General features: G+C 37.7%; 1 protein-coding gene across 1 annotated transcript; it reads right to left on the bottom strand.

Moving 5' to 3' along the window:
- Positions 1–4820: 4820 nt before the first annotated feature.
- On the bottom strand, positions 4821–10640 carry LOC121245047 (WD repeat and HMG-box DNA-binding protein 1-like). The gene is given in 14 exon segments (XM_041143324.1): positions 4821–5677; positions 5756–5886; positions 6027–6153; positions 6339–6455; positions 6529–6628; positions 6732–6787; positions 6874–6959; positions 6962–7007; positions 7288–7392; positions 8121–8212; positions 8215–8233; positions 8383–8559; positions 8702–9807; positions 10249–10640. Coding segments are annotated over 14 exon segments (2883 nt in total). The 5' UTR covers positions 10532–10640; the 3' UTR covers positions 4821–5239.
- Between the last annotated feature and the right edge of the window lie 6577 nt (positions 10641–17217).

Raw genomic sequence — 17217 nt, 5'->3', positions numbered from 1 at the left:
ACAATAAGCCTAACATATAACAACATATTCATATTATCAAAGTTGCCCCAATATTTGTCAAATTTCTTCATTATATTTGTTGCCATTAATCCTATTACAGGGTTTCCTCCTTCACACTCAATGTCAATTGCATATTAAATTGTAACTAACTCTGTAAAAAAAGAGTTGCAAGTTACATATTCACCTCTCAAGAAACGTAAAGTTGCATCTTGAAATATTTAAAGAAACCTCACAAACGACCTTACATTCTCTCAATCATCATTGTTGGGAGGCCCTAACTTCTTTGAGGTTCGCCTCCTCACCACATCATCATTGTCATTATCGTCATCATCATCACCTCCAATACTAGTAAGGAACCTCGAATCTTCTTCCTCTAAACGTTCAAATACTTTTCGAAATTTTCCAACCCTCTCCAACATACGACAGGTGGAGCTCTGCCTAGTTGGTACATATAGGCAAACATAACTTTTGCATGTAATCTCTTCTAGTTGTATACACGACTTAAATGCACTCTACCTCTGAGGGGAGGATTTAACGTATTTCAAAACATCTCTCACATTGACAATAGACTCATCATATTTTTTAACCTTCCATGGAAAATTAGTTTTTAAGATGTGGGCACAACATCGAACATGCAAGAATTCATGTTCCAAAATAGAGTCCCTCATATGCTTAGTTTTCTTTTTTAAAAAAGAAACTACTTCGTTATTAGAACTTGTATTATCAAGAGTGATTGCAAATATTTTTAGTCACCCAAATTAAACAAGCACATCTTTATAGCCTTACCAAGTGTATCACCTTTGTGATTTTCAACTAAAGAAAAAGAAAGAATCATCTTGTGTAGATTCTAATCATCATCAATAAAGTGTGCAGCGAGACACATATAATTAAGGTTTTGCACGAATATCCATGTATCCATGGTAAGGGAAATCCATTGCCCTTGAGAGCACTTCTCAACTTATTTTTTTCCCTCATAAGCACACTAAAACAATCCTTAGCAACCATAACACAAGATGAGATCCCTACCCACTTAAGCTGAACAACAAGCATAATTAAGACCCTCCCCTTCAACAAACCTAAAGGGCAATTTATTAAGAATAAGCATATCTGCTAAGACTTGTCTGCAAGCTTCAACGCTAAATATTATTGGAACAAGTCTCCCAATACTGTTTCTTCCATCCTAGGCCTTCCAACCTAAAGTAGTTTGGGACTTATCCTTTTTATTAAACTGACATCTCTTACATTATTTTCCAATGTGATACTTCATGGATTTTGTACCGTTGGTCTTCGTATCACATGCATACGAAGCACCACAGTAATTACATGCAGCCCTGATTTAGTTGGATCACTTTTTAGTATTTTTGTGAAGTGATCACAAACTATTGACCTAATTCTATTACCACTATCACTAGCACTCGATTTAGTACTTATATTGGGTGGGAGTGGAGGAATGCCTTGCAAATTTTTCGGTCTTTCCATTATAAAATTTTTGGTTTTTAGTCCGGTCTCGAGGTCGGGTTTTTCCACCCCGGACTAGACCGGACCGACCGAATATAAATATACATATTTTAAAATATTATATATATATTATTTTATATAATAATTGTATAATTAATTATGTAATTTTCGTCTAATCTATCACCATTAACAATATAAAATGTTAAATATGCTATCAATTAACTAATGTATTATATCAATTAACTAACCCATCACCATTAACTAATTACTAATATCTACAAGACTACATCTAATTAAAGTTATTAGACAAAATTTTTGTAAAATACCTCACTTGCAAGAAAGTATAAAGCATGTATATATGGTCAATGAAAATTATTCATTAGTCATATACAAAATGTTAAAATTTTAATTTAGCCCATTATGCATTAACAATCATAATACATTTACATACTCTAAGTTAGTAACAAATGAGCAATTAACATCATAAAGATAATTATAATTAATTATTTTTTTAATGATTTAATTATATAATCCACATTAAATAGTTTACTTAATTTTAATTTTACTAATTTAAATAATTTTTTTATTAATTTATGTGCCAAAAAGAGAAGAATAAAAAAAAAGGGCTCTAACTCATTAAACAAATGTCTTTGTTTAGGGTAAAATTGGACCTAAACGGCGCAATTCAGTGGCAATGAAAATATAAACTGAGTTGCTTGAAACAATGTCGTTTCACGCAACTCAGGTTTTTTTTTTTTTTAAATAACTCGTATGTTGAAACAACGCCATTTCAACACACCCCCTCTGATTTCTATGAGACCCCCCCCCCCCCCAGGGGCACGAATCCCTCCCATTCTCTCACTCCCTCTCAATCAAAACCCTAGCAGATGTCACCCGTTATCCCTCCCCTTTTCGCAACCATCACAACCCCTAAGGAACAGTCTTGCGTTTTCTAACACAGTATCCATTGGACCATTGTGTTTTCTCATTTCTGGGTTCTAGTCATGGGTTGTTGGATTTTTCAATCGGAATAGATTATATAGGCTATAAATCAAACTTGATTTGAGAGAGTGCATCTTATTAACCTAAATTATTAATTGAACTAGATTTGAGAAGTTGCATCCGATTCTCAGTGAGTCGTATGTTCAAAACAATTTATAATAAATCGAACTAGACTGGGTTCTGTCACTCTGTTTTTGTCTATTGTTTGATTACTTCCATGTTTGAATTTTGATGGAATAGGCAATCTGATTTTTGTTGGAACTTGGAAGAAAAAAATGAGGAGAAGATGGAAGATGGACAAATAAGAAGGCAAGGCAAAGGTCTGAGATTAGAGAGACAAGAGGAAGGGAGGAGCTCGTCTCTCATGAGAAGCTTGTTCGTGTTACCTTGACAGTCCAATTAGAGGATTGTCGAGAGCTGCTATAGCAACCACTATGACATGACATGACATGACATGATATGTGGAATCTTTTGAGACATTTGAGTTTAATTATAGTGCACTTGGATGTGAAGGACTTGGAAATAAATAAACTAATGTGTTTGATGCCACTTGTATACTCATGCAAATTCAGCACAAAATTAAATAATTGGATTAGTTTAGTATTATTAGATTCAGGTTAAAATGGTTTGCTCAAATAACTAGATTAACAAATGAGTTAATTGTGCATCAATCTACCAAATCTACAATTGACCCATAAGTGACTAATTGTAATAGTTTTTAATATGATTTTAATCAGATTTATTCATCTCATTCAACTAACCATACATCTCTTTTATTCGTCCTCGCTATTGCCGCTCTGCTTTCTCTCTCTTTTTGGCTGCCTCTACTTCTTTGTTCTCTCTATGAGCTTCTTTGAGTCTCTCATTCTTGACTTTCTCACCTTGATTTGTGCTCTTGTTGTTATCTACGCATGGAATGCATATGCGAACCATTTCAACTTCTCATCAAAGATTCAGATGATATAAAAAGCAAAGATTATCGATCTTCGATTCAAAGGATCAAAACAACAAAGGAGAGACTGAGAGACAAGCTAGTTGAAAGTGACAACGTCCAGATTTTCATTTCTGCATTTTAATTATTGTCTTGGATCTATTGTTGCATTTGGAATCTATGAGACTCTTGTTGTTTTTGGTAGTGTAAATTTTTTTTAATTTTTGTTTGGATGCTGGGAAGATGCGAGTGGGTAAGAAAATGGGAAATAAAGTGTGAGTCGGAGTAAACAAGAAAATGGAAAAAAACCTTATTCCGAATGGGAACTTTGACTCCATTATGATACCAATCAAGCGAAACGGAACAGAAGTTAACTCCTTGGAGTCAGAATCGGAGTTATTTTTAGACTCCGACTCTTATTGTAGTCAGGGCCCACCCCTAAGCATAGACACAAGTTGTGGGGCACAACATTAAATACCATAGGTGTCACAAGTTTTTATATCTTTCCAAATTGTAAAAAATATTTGGGTCATAAAATTATAGAGAATCCTTAACTATTCATCTACTAATTTATTTTAATGGCTGGCTGAGTTACATTCGTAATCTCTCGAGGTTGTAAAGTTTAACCCCTTCGCTTTCTTAATGGGTTTTGAGTTTGTAATTCTCAGGGAAAAATCTCATGGAAAAAGAATAAAAGAGAGTGTAAAGTTGTTTGTTTCATATGTATTTGTTGTCCTAAGAATAGCAAATCTTCAATAAATAAAAAACCAAAAGTGTACAAAATACAACTAGCAACAACCAGGATATATATGCAGACTCGGAAGCTAAAGAAAACTGCAAGCCAAAAGGGCAAGCAAGGATGAGGCATTGATGGCCCAGCTAGCAATTTTGCTCACTTATTAATCGAGAAATCTTATCAATCTCTCTAATCTTCTAGCATGTAATCAATAAAGGTGTCACCATTTCTAATATAAACATGTATCTGTTAAGACTAATCATTTGCATGGAGGATATTGAGAAATTGAGATGGACTTAAATTGCAAATGCAGCATGAGTGATCGAATTCAAGTGAAAGCTGCCACAAGATAATGCTCCTACCAAGGCTTAAGATAAAGAAGATCCATTGAGTTCTTCACCACCAATCTTTTCACTCCATCCAAATATGGAGGTTAGTACTTATCAGCACATACTTATGCCTTGTTTTGATAGACAGATGAGATGAGATAAAAGTTGAAAGTTGAATAAAATATTGTTAGTATATAATTTTTTAATATTATTTTTGTTTTAAAATTAAAAAAAATTGAGTTGTTTATTGTATTTTGTTTAAAAATTTAAAAAAATTCTAATGATTAGATGAGATCAGATGATTTCTAAAAACAAACCAGACCTTAGTCCCATGTCAGAGGGATTGGCTAAACAAACAAGCATCTTCATCCCATCTAACTACTTAATTGGCACCAATTTTCCGGGTTTTGATAAGATCAGTTGCTACTGAAATAACAATTGGAAAGAGAATGGCATTTACAACAAAGTAGATATACAATATATTTCATTGCTTTCTACAATATAATGAAATCATGAACTGTGAGGGCACCAAGTGCACAAGACAAGAATGAAGCCCCTGTTATCTCTCAAATACATAACCACATGAACAAGACATCCATAGTTCTACATATTGTAGTGTGCCTCTATATAGTGAGCCAGACCAGAAACAGGATGGAAGACAAACCTGCAGGTGTATAGACCATTTCAGCTCAGGTTACGCCGGATAACATGGATTGATCTTTATCTTTTCTTGAGACTGCAGTCTTCACATTACAAAATTGGAAGGATCAAACTGAAGGGGCTTCACTTGATAGATGACTTCAGAAAAGGATTAGATGGGCGATGAGATTGTACTGGATTTTCCACTAATTTATTCGACTCCTTGTTTGATGACTCTACAAATGTTTTAGATGAGCGATTTGTTTGTATTCCAGACATTTCCCCAAACTTCTTTACCTCCCCACGGCTTTTTACCTCCTCTATCTCCTTTTCCTTTCCAATGTCATCCAACACTGGAATTTGGTTTTGTTCCGTTTTCTGTATTCCAACTCTAGCAACCTCCTGTGATTTGGCCTTCTTGGTAAACAGAGGAGCAGTCAATTTTGGTGATGACAAGGGAATAGCACTTTCCGTTGTTTTGATTTTTTCAGCAGAAGTTGAGGTCTTGTTGACTGCAACGTGAGCCACTGAGTTTGGGAGAGGTTTTTGCTTCGTCTCTTTGGCTTCATTAAGCAACCTTTCCTGTTATACGCAGAGAAGATGAAAATTTTCAACTTCTTGACCAATAAAGAGCTGCGCACCCTTCAGAAAAAGGCTTACCTCCAATACGCTACTGAACCGTTCGGCCAAGTTAGGAAGCTTCAGTGCAGTAACAAGCTTGATTGCACCCTTCACAGATTTTTCCATTGTTAACAGTTTCACAAGTTCAGTAGCCCTCACAAGCTTATCACCTGATATAACCACCGCAAGTAAGCAAGGCAATGATATTTGATTTTATTTGTCAGAATCTAAATTATAGAAAAAGGAAAAGAGGCTAGGAGTCAAAAACATGAATCCTCTTTTTATGTTACCACAAATCGTAAATACTCACCATTGCAGCAGGATGCAATAAGCCTCAAGATGCATCTATCTTGAGCTACTTCCATACTAAAAGCCTCATCATCAAGTGAAGTAGTGTCCAAACCAGCACCAGCCATTTCTTCCATTCTCTTTTGAATCTGCAAGGTATATACATCTAAAAGTTTCAGCAGCTGGACAGCAGTTGTAAAAATATAAAGCACGTAGTTCTTTCTCAAAAACCACACATTAACATAAAATGAGGATTACAACTAGAAAAACAACAGATGGGTGAGACAATAATAAGAAAATAAGCTGAGAATTATAAGGGGAAGTAAGGTCAAACCTGTAAGAGATGCATGTTGTTCAGTATAAACTCATTTTCAAGGGCTTCTGCTCCAAGGTCCGAGGATGCAAGAGGAAATGAAAGATTTAGTAGAGTGAGAACTGGCTTGGGCATCACCTGAAGAGAGGGAGAAAGTCAAGAAATAGTTGACAAAAGATGAAGCAGAATGAGAAGTCATGAGCTATTATACCTGGGGGAATAAGTCTGGATATTTGCAAACAATACAAAATAGCTTGTTTGCATTCAACCCAACCACCCAATAGTTTTCGTCCGACTTTTCTTTACTAGCACTGCATAGCAAATCATTACTAAATAAAGTAAAGGGCTAGGAGGTAATTACGGAAAATTTTTTAACCCGCAGAATAATTTCTTTTTCTTAGGAGAATCTTTAACCTGAAGAGTGGGAGCCAACTGCCACCATATTGGTTAGTAAAAACTCTCAACACGCCCTACAGATTTTAAAATCAAGATCTAAAATTAAGAAAAGCAGTCTTCAGCATCAAAAAGTCACATGAGAAAAGAATTGAGATTACACCTTAGAATCATTAGAGCTTAAAAGGCCTTCTTCACTAAACCCAAACCATGTTAGACGTGAACCAGGAGTTAGTGGCAGACGTCCCTGAGAGGCTGGGTTCCATTAGATATGTTGAATACTCTGAACTCCAACATCTGCATGTTACAGAAGGGCTTACATTTAATTTTCAGCAAGTATAATGTATTAAGTGATCACAAGTTCCGATCAACAATGCCGACTGTCTGACACAGTCTTCACCAGGCAGACAGTTAACCATTCTGTCAACAAATTTACACTAGTATTAACTTAGACTTCAGGACTATTCGTTGTGGCCTTTGTAAATGTTCTTGTCCTAAGTTGTATGAAGACGAGTCAAGATTGAGCCTTGGACTAATCAGTACCCTCAAAACAGAGTATGGTAGATTGAAGCAAGACCTGATCATTTGAGGGAAGACAGTCAGAAGCATGAGTCACAACTGCAAGTTCATCCTTGAAGCCTGCTGCAGTTACCACTGGCCCATCAAGTGAAAGAACATGTTTCTGCAATGAATCGAATGAATCAAACCGTTTGTGCACAGAAAGAGCTCGTTATTATTGTCATTTCACAAAAGTCTAAATACAGGACTGATACATTAGAACTTATGCGAAATCATATTTTCAGGAACCACAGAACCCATTAATTGAAAGGGAACATGCCCATTCGTTTTTCAGCTGAATGAAGCCAAAAATGCATAATTTTGAATTTTCCACCAGAAATGGAACACTCCTATTTCCTACAGGCAATCTTTCTATCATTGCTTTTTACAATGCAACTGTTCAGCTATTGTTTTACTTTCTAGAATTGCAAAACCTAAAAATGTATCCATGAAGTTTTCCGTGCATGATAAGAGTTCTTTAACAGAAAGAAACCCACAGATATCTGAAGAACTACTTTACATTTTACAAATGTATCACTAGAAGATAAATTAGATGAATAACGAAAGAATACATATTTCTCTATCTCCATTACTCTCATTCAAGTTAGGTCACTACATCAGCTTATAAGTTTTTCTCCCTCTTCCTACTTGGTGCTGCTTATACATGCTATCCCCCGTCCTTGGGAAATTACACCATTTTATCATTGTGGAAAATACCCAAGGATGAGAGCAAAAAATTGATAGCATAAATCCCTATATCATGATTGAGAAGACCTGGCAACTCAACCCATTAGGAAGAACCAAACAAAACAAAAGGTCGATTAATATATTTATGATGTTTATTTGACAAACCTGCAAACCACCCTCAGTAAAGATGCGAAGAAAATTAGAACTTGTAATTGCAGCTACCCAGGCAGTACCAAGTGCAACGACCTTCACTTCGTCCCTTCTAATCGCATAGACCACTGGGTTGGCAATACACATACAAAGTCAGAACACTGAAAACTTCACATTCATTGTGGAGTCTGGACGGATAGTAATAACATAGGCCATGTGCATTTCTTAACTAACACAAATTTTAGCATGAACATGCTCGAAAGGTAAATGATCATACCTCACTGTTATTTGCCCAGGTACTAAACGGGCGATACATAAGAGTACTCATGTTCTTCTCACCCTTGCAAGAGTTCGCAAAAACACTTGCATTCTCACTTAATGCAGCCACTGTAAAGCCAAAATGATCTGTCATTGACGGAACTCTTGGGCCTTTACCAGTATCATGAAAGTCTATCTGTATCGAGATCACTGAACTATTAGTCCAAAACTCAGTCACTCCAAACTACATACAAGCTCTGAATAAAAAGTGAGTGCGAAAAAAGAACTAGTATGGAAAGACTAGAAACTGAGACTAACTAACCAAAGGCATGGATTACCTCTATATGGGAGTATCCATCATGTTCAATAGTGGTTATACTTCCAGCCATATTATAGCACAAAAAGCGCCTTTTTCCAGGCTGCGCTGGAGTAGCACCTGGCTGAAATGCCTCCTGCATTTTCATCCTAGCAGATGTCATTATGCTTCTTAGCCCCTCGTTCCTATTCAAGCTTTCTTTGTTTCTACAATTCATTTTCTTACGGGAATCAACCTTAGGAGGCAAGCTCCATTCCTCGCTACCACCCTCACTGAAATTTTCCTCATATGCAGACTGCTTGCGTAGCCTTTTCCTGCAAGGAGCTTCAATTTCACCATGACTATCTTCACCAAGATCACTTAGGTTACCAGATACATTAACATCTTGCTCATCTTCATCAAACAAAAGGAGACCGTTACTATTCTTTGATTGCAAATTCGGAACATCGTCAGTAGGAGATTTCATTGACGAAGGAACAACTGATTCCCATACACCATACTTTCCCATAACATCAATAATAGCCAGTGCGTTGCCAATGGGCTTCCATGCCATGCAACATATATTATCATCAAATTTATGCCTGTCAATATCCTGCTTCCGAGCCACATCCCAAATCAGAACCTGCCTATCTAGACCAGAAGTGGCCAAGTACTTACCATTGGGTGACCAAGAAAAGAAACAAATAGGTTGTATGTGATCGCCTCTCAATGAAAACAGCTTTTCAGCCGTATCTCTATCGTACATCACCAGATCATTTCTCAAACCTGGGACAGCCAAGGTCTCCCCATCGGGACTCCAGCTAACTACATTCATGACAGAAAGGTCTGAACCAGTGTCAGGAGCTATGCCGTTTAAAGTGTGCAATGTTCTTCCAGAATGGAGCTCCCAATAAATGACACTCCCAGTTGAATCAATCGATGCTAAGTATTCACTAATAGGGTCAAAAGCTAAGCTAGTTACAGGTCCTTTATGTCCTTTAAGAACCCTGGCGATTGAACCGTCAATTGTGTTGATTAGCTTAATCCCTTCATCATCTCCCGCGGCTGCCAACATACTCCCTGATCTATTAAATGCAAGGGCTCGTATTGGCAGCGTGAATCTAGTGATATTAGTCTCAAACTCTCCACCTGAAAAAAACAAAGGTCTCGTGCAATCAATCAGACTAAAATAAAACAAGCTAAATGAAGCTTTAAGATTATTATACTTGACTGAGGCCTCCAAGATTTAAACTAACAAGAATTCAATGAGTTAAACTGAAAAATAGTGGGAATTCACAATTGATATTAGTGTCTTACCAAAGACTTCTAGAATTGACAATTGATCTTATCAACTATTTTTGAAAACCAGCCAGTTACGGAATCTAAATAAAGAAGTAACACAATAAAGAGAGGAATAAAGAACAGAATTCGAATTAGACCTAATTTTTCCCTAAACCCAAAATCAAACCTAGTTTCCAAATCATCCAATTCTAAGAAACAGAGTCAATATTTAGAAATATAAGTTTTCTGTCCAAAGTCCCAAAATGAACCACCCCCCCCGGCAAAAAAAAAAGAAAACATCTCGGATACCTGGAAACTTGTACAGCTTGACGGAGTGATCCACGGATCCAGAAGCGAGGCAGGTGGAGTTGGGGCTAATCGCGAGGGCGGTGACGCCATCACGGTGGTGGCGGAGGATCTTGGGAGCAGTTGAGGGAAGAAGAGGGTCGTGGATGGAGATGGAGGGATCGGAAGAGGAGGCCGTGACGAGGTGAAGGGCTTGCTGGTCCCACAGGACGGAGCAGAATGAGCCGCGGCCATTGTTTGCGGTCACCTTGTGGCCCTCCCTGAGCTTCACTGACCGAACTTTCATGGCGGCTCTGGGGATATGTTTGGCTTGGGTTGGTGGAATTTTGTGGTTTCATTTTCTTCGGTACAGGGTTTTGACTTTTGAGGGGCTGTAGATTTGGCGGGTAAATTGATTTGGCGGGAGAGAATTCATACCTAGATTTTTGAATTAATTAAAGCAGAACGACATATTATTAGAAATTTACAAGCGAGCCATTGCTTTTCCTGTTTGGATTCATAAATAAGTTGAAATAAATTAAAATAAATTTAAATGAGTTGAATAAAATATTAATAGAATATTATTTTTAATATTATTATTATTTTAAGATTTGAAAAAGTTAAATTATTTATTATATTTTATGTAAAAATTTAAAAAAATTGTAATAGTGAGATGTGAGATGAAATGAGATGAGTTGAAGTAAATTTTCAATTCAAACCGGAGCTTAGTCTTATATAAATATATATATATATATATATATATTTTTAATGAATACGTTAGCCCAGCTAACCATATATTGCCCTTACTAAAATTGTATTTGGATGTTAAGATGATTTGAATTAATCTATAAATAATAATGTTTGTAGGTCTCATTGATATGTGTTTGAATGTAAATAAATTAATATATATGTTTGAATGTATGAAATAAGTTGAGATAACTTTAATTTTTTTATATATATTTGAAAAGGTAGTGAATCCCATCAATAATTGGATTGAAATTAGTTGAGTTAATTTTAACAACTAAACATACCATCTACATGGTATAATTTAATTAATAAAATTTAAATTTTAAAATTTATCTTCCAAATCAAATTATAACTCGTGGCTGGTATGTGATGTAAAGATTTTTTAATAGAATTATTTATTACATTTAATTTCCACGCTTATAATTTTTTTTTTTATAAGAAAAACCAATTCTTCATTCAAAATAAGCAGAATTACACAGAAGAATCATGCCAAAGAAAATTAGCAATTACATCCGGGTAAGAACCCCACCATAAACCAATTTCCAGGACACTCAAACCGAGCTTGGCAAGAGTATGGCTACTGTATTGCAGCTTCTATTTACATGTTTTAGAACACATGTTTGAAAACGATGCATTAACTTCCTGACTTCTCTAATCACGTTCCCCATCGTGGCCATTGATTGTCCATCCCGTTCGAACTCATCTACAACTAGAAGAGAATCTGATTCAATAGACAAATGAGAGATGCCAAGCTGAAGACACAATTGTAACCCCCTGAGAACTGCTAGACCTTCAAGCTCATAAACATTCAAACTTGCCCTTTCTCTTATAGTTGTCGCCATTAACACCTCGCCCTTTGAATCTCGCAACACAGCCCCTATACCTGCCACAAATCCATCTTGAGAGAAAGCTCCATCTACATTCAATTTGAAAGTGCCAGGTGGTGGAGCTTCCCATCTGCAGTGCTTCCTAATTATAGCCAGTGGTTTATTTCTCAATTCACGGAATCATTTTTGCATAGCTAAGGCACTTCCCAATAAATCTTCAGCATGAACTTCTTTTCCTTCAAATATCTTCCAGTTTCTTCTATTCCAACAGCTCCAGCATATTAAAAAGAAACACTCCAGCAGCTCAGCATAGGTGTAGAGTTGTAGTTTTAGAGCAGCATCAATAAAGGAGCTAAAGTCATCCACCTGCATCTGCTTTGGGAAGTTTCGAATCCAGAGTTCTCTTGTGGATGGGCAGGAGAGTAGTACATGCAAAATATCTTCTCTACTATCATTACAGAAAACACAATTTTCTGCAATATTTACATATTTTTGCCGAAGATTATGCTTAGTAGGTAAAATTCCTTTTACAGCTTTCCATGCAAAAACTCTTATCTTTGGAGGGAGTTTCATGTTCCAGATAGCCTTCCACAATTTCCTGATAAGACTTGTATTTGATGCTTCCCCTCTTAGTGTCTCCCTTGTTTCTGATCTAAAGAATCTATATCCACTCTTAACTGTGTATCTCCCATGAGCTTCATTCGTCCAGCAAGTCTCGTCTGAGTTGCCTTGACTCAGCACTATCTTCATGATCTGTAGAGCCACTACAAGGGGAACATGGAGGTAATTTTGTTGACATCCCAAGATGTCTGTCCAGGGAGGAATAAAGTATTCACCGTGGCTTCCTCTGCACCTATAACCGACACTGAGTTCATTTCAGCAATCCTTTTAAAACCTGGCACCCACACATCTTTCCATATTTTCACTGTATTCTCCGAACCTATTCTCCATCTGCACCCTCCCTCAGCTGTGAAATTGTTCCCCAAATTCCTCTCCAAGCAAATGAAGGATTGCTTCCCAAACTAGCATCTAGAAAGTGGTTTTTTGGAAAATATTTTGCCTTAAACACCCTATGTAACGACGAGTCTGTATTTGTCATTATGCGCCATCCTTGCTTGGCCAAAAGGGCATCATTAAAAATCCTCAAGTCCTTGAATCCCATTGCACCCTCCTTTTTTGTTTCACTCATCTTCTTCCAACTAATCCAATGAATTTTCTTCTCTTCATTTTTCTGCCCCCACCAGAATTTAGCCATCATTTGTTCAAGCTCATTACACAAGGATGATGGTAACTTAAAGCAACTCATGGAAAGGTAGGAATAGCTTGTGCAACAGCTTTGATCAACACTTCCTTTCCTCCAGCCGAGAGTACATTTTCTTTCCATCCTTGCAACTTCCTCCACACTCGATGCTTTACCTCGGAAAATGCTCTAGTCTTTGACCTCCCCACAAAAGATGGGAGTCCCAAATATTTTTCATACTCCTGGCTTTGTTCCACTCCCCAAAAGTCCAAAACTGCTTCCTTAGTAGATTGTTGCACATTTGAACTGAACACAAGACCCGTTTTGTTTCTGTTGATCACTTGACCAGAAGATGCTTCATAAAAGTTGAGAAGTGATTGAATTCTCTGATTTTCTTGCATATTTGACTTACAAAATAAGAGGCTATCATCTGCAAAAAGTAAATGAGAAATCCTTGGAGCACCCCTACAAATCTTCACAGCTGACAAATCCCCTCTTCTCTCAGCATATTTGATCAAAGAGACTAAACCTTCAGTACATAATAAGAATAGGTAAGGGGAAAGAGGGTCACATTGTCTCAAGCCTCTAGATGGGATAAATGGACCTTTTGGCACGCCATTAACTAAAACTGAAAAAAAAAAAAGTTTTGACCCACATCATAATGAGATGGATCCATCGAGCATTAAAACCCATTACTTTCATAACCCCTTGTAAATATGGCCATTCAACACAGTCATAAGTTTTGCTAATATCCAACTTAATGGACATAGATTCATCCTTTCCTTGTCTCTTATTTCTCAAAAAATGCATCATCCCATATGCCACTAAAATATTATCAGTAATGATCCTACCCGGTAGAAAAGCACTTTGAGTTTTTGAGATAATTACATCAAGAACACTCTTAAGCCTATTAGCAAGAACTTTAGCCACTAATTTATACAAAACATTACATAAACTAATGGGCCTAAACTCAAAAATTTTCTCAGGCTTGTTTTGCTTTGGAATCAGAGCTATGAATATATGATTAAGAAAGGAAGGAATAGTACCAGTTCTGAGAGAGGACAACACCCCATTTGTTACCTCATCACCCACAATATGCCAATATTGTTGAAAGAACACAGGTGCCATTCCATCAGGTCCTGGAGATTTCGTTGGTGCCATTTGAACCAGAGCTAGCTTGACCTCATCTCGATGAAAATCTTTCAGTAACTCAGCATTCATTTCTTCAGTCACCCGACCACTTAAGCCCTCCAAAAACTCCCAATCATTATTTCTAATATCAGACTTGAACAAATTCTGGAAAAAGGTAACAATCAACTGGTCTCTCTCCTCCTCAAAGTGCCAACTACCCTGCTCATCCTTTAGTCCATTAATAAAGTTTTTTTTCTTCCTTTGTGAAGCCTTATGGTGGAAAAATTTTGAGTTCATATCACCACCCTTAAGCCATAGAACTTTAGCTCTTTGGTGCCATAGGATTTCCTCCCTCTCTAGCCAAATTTGCACATTATTTCTTGTTGTTACCAGTTCCTCTTTTGTGACTCGTTTTGGATCTGACATTTGCAATTTGTGAAGAGTATCTCGTGCTTTCCTCAAATTCTTGTGCACTTTGCCAAACTTCTTCTCATTCCAGACTTCTAGACCTCTACTACAAATCTGGATCTTTTTGGTTATTGCCATTAAACCATTACCGCCAGTAGCTTCTTTCCAATGTCGTGCAACAACTTCTTCACACTCATCATCTTCTACCCACATTGTTTCAAATCTAAATAGCTTAGTTCTGCTTCTAGCCAATCCCTCACTTAGAGAAAGTGATATCGGCAGATGATCAGAATATGCAGCAGAACAGTGGAATACTCGAGCTTGTGGAAAACATTCCTGCCATTTCAAGTAGCCACAAAACGATCTAGTCTTTCACTTATCACCTGTTGGTTTTGTCTCCTACTAGACCACGTATATTTAGTACCTTGAAACCCCAAGTCTTGCAGATGGCAGTCATCAAGAGCACCTCTAAAAGCTTGCATCAACCTCTATTGCCTTGGTCTTCCACCTAGCTTTTCATTATTACTCAACACCTCATTAAAATCGCCACATACCAACCATGGTATATCTTGATCTTCCCTTAACCGTCGAATTAAATCCCACGACTCTCCTCTTCTTTCTGTTTCTGAATGTCCATATAATCCTGTAAACTTCTACTGAATTCTCTTACTCGGATCCTCTAGCTTTGCATCAATATGGAAGAAAGAGTAGCTTTTGATGCACAAGCTAATCTCATTCTTCCACATAAGAGCCAGACCTCCACCTCTCCCTTCACTCGGTACAACAAAACAGCCGTAGAAACCCACCCTTATTCGAATTCTTTCCATAGCCTTAGTATCCAATTTTGTTTCCAACATAAACACAACCTGTAAACTTCCACTGAATTCTCTTACTCGGATCCTCTAGCTTTGCATCAATATGGAAGAAAGAGTAGCTTTTGATGCACAAGCTAATCTCATTCTTCCACATAAGAGCCAAACCTCCACTTCTCCCTTCATTCGGTACAACAAAACAGTCTTCGAAACCCACCCTTATTCGAATTCTTTCCATAGCCTTAGTATCCAATTTTGTTTCCAACAGAAACACAACCGTAGGAGCTTCCTTCATGATAAGGTCATGAAGAGCTCGAACTCCTCGTGGGTTCCCAAGCCCACAGGAGTTCCAACTTACGAGTTCCATTGTTTTTGGTGGGGCTGCTTTGTAGCCTCCACCATTCTTCTTTCATCTGACTCCACCTTATGTCCTTGTGTTCTCTCAATCTTCAGGCGCTTTGTTTCAGACGAGATCAGTACTAAGGCCTTCCTCTTTCCTTTAGTGTCTTGTGGCAAAGGAGCTATTGTTGGACTCCCAATTGAAGATGGACTTTTACGAGTCCATTTCCTCCCTGGTCTCCCTCGTTTGGGCCTGAAAATTGGATTCTCAAGGCCCAATTCATCTATTAGTTTTGGCTCACCACCAGACTGATAAAGGGACCCTTCAGTCTGGACCATAGTTGAATTTTTTAGGGCCTCACCTTTCAAATTGTTGTTCAAGTCAATATCAGTCAGAGTCGTTGTTTGTACACCCATGATTACCTCCTCTCTTCTTGACTGTTCTTCCTGCAGGTTTCCCATTTCCCCATCTAGTCCAGTTTCCGTATGAGGTAAGGCCTCTTTTCCCCTCATTAATCCAGCATGGGGGTCTGTACTAATAGCCTTGGTAGAGTTGACTTTGTGTGCTCCAGTGCTGTGATTCACACTCCCACCTGCACTTCCCGAGATTTCTTCTGTTTCTTCCAGATTTGTTTGTTTCCTTTCAAGCTTGTACCAGGTGACGGAACAGGAACCTCATTGCCTTGCTCGGCATGGTAGTTTCGGTAGTTTACAGAAGTGACCCCTGCTCTCAGCCATGGCCCATATGGATAATTTTCTTCCTTCTGTATTTTACTAGTTTTCATCTTCTCATCACAATCTTTATGACTATGACTCAATATCCCACAAATATAACAAAACGTGGGTAATCTTTCATATGTAAAACGAACCCAGCACACCCCTTTAGAAGGTATGATAATGCATTTACCTCGTAGCAGTGGTTTTGTAACATCCACTCTGACTCTGATTCTGATGAACTCGCCCCATGCAACTTCATTTTTCTCCATATTGATCTCCTCTACCGAACCTATATTGTCACCAATCTTCCTCACCACCCCTCATTCATGGCTCCGAGTGGTAGATCATATAGTCTTATCCAGAAGGAATACAAGACTATCTTTATTCTATTTGCCTGTAAGCCCCCTGCGAAGTGTTCCATCAAAACTAGATGCCTATCAAAAGACCAAGGGCCTTCACGCTGCACCCTAGCCTTTTCCTTCTGGTCTTCGAACTCCACCAGAAGTAGTTTAGAGCCCAGCTCATTGAACCAAATTCTCTTTACTGGTCTCCATAGCTTCCGCAAAGTTTGTTTAAAAGCTTCGAGGTTGTAATGTTTCTCCATAAGTAAAGACACTAGGAGACAGTGCTCAGTGCTCCCCTCTTTGGTTCGTTTCTTCGAGCAGCTCCTCATCCACTATAAGCTCCTCCTTTTCTTGTTCCGACAGAGACATTCGTCTACATAAATCTTCTAAAGACTCTTCCATGAGGGTAGAGTTTTGGGCCTGTACTT

The sequence above is a fragment of the Juglans microcarpa x Juglans regia genome, chromosome 8S, assembly GCF_004785595.1.
Source record: "Juglans microcarpa x Juglans regia isolate MS1-56 chromosome 8S, Jm3101_v1.0, whole genome shotgun sequence".
Taxonomy (NCBI): Eukaryota; Viridiplantae; Streptophyta; class Magnoliopsida; order Fagales; family Juglandaceae; genus Juglans; species Juglans microcarpa x Juglans regia.
Note: the sequence above shows the minus strand (reverse complement) of the source record. Positions and strands in the feature narration are given on the sequence as shown.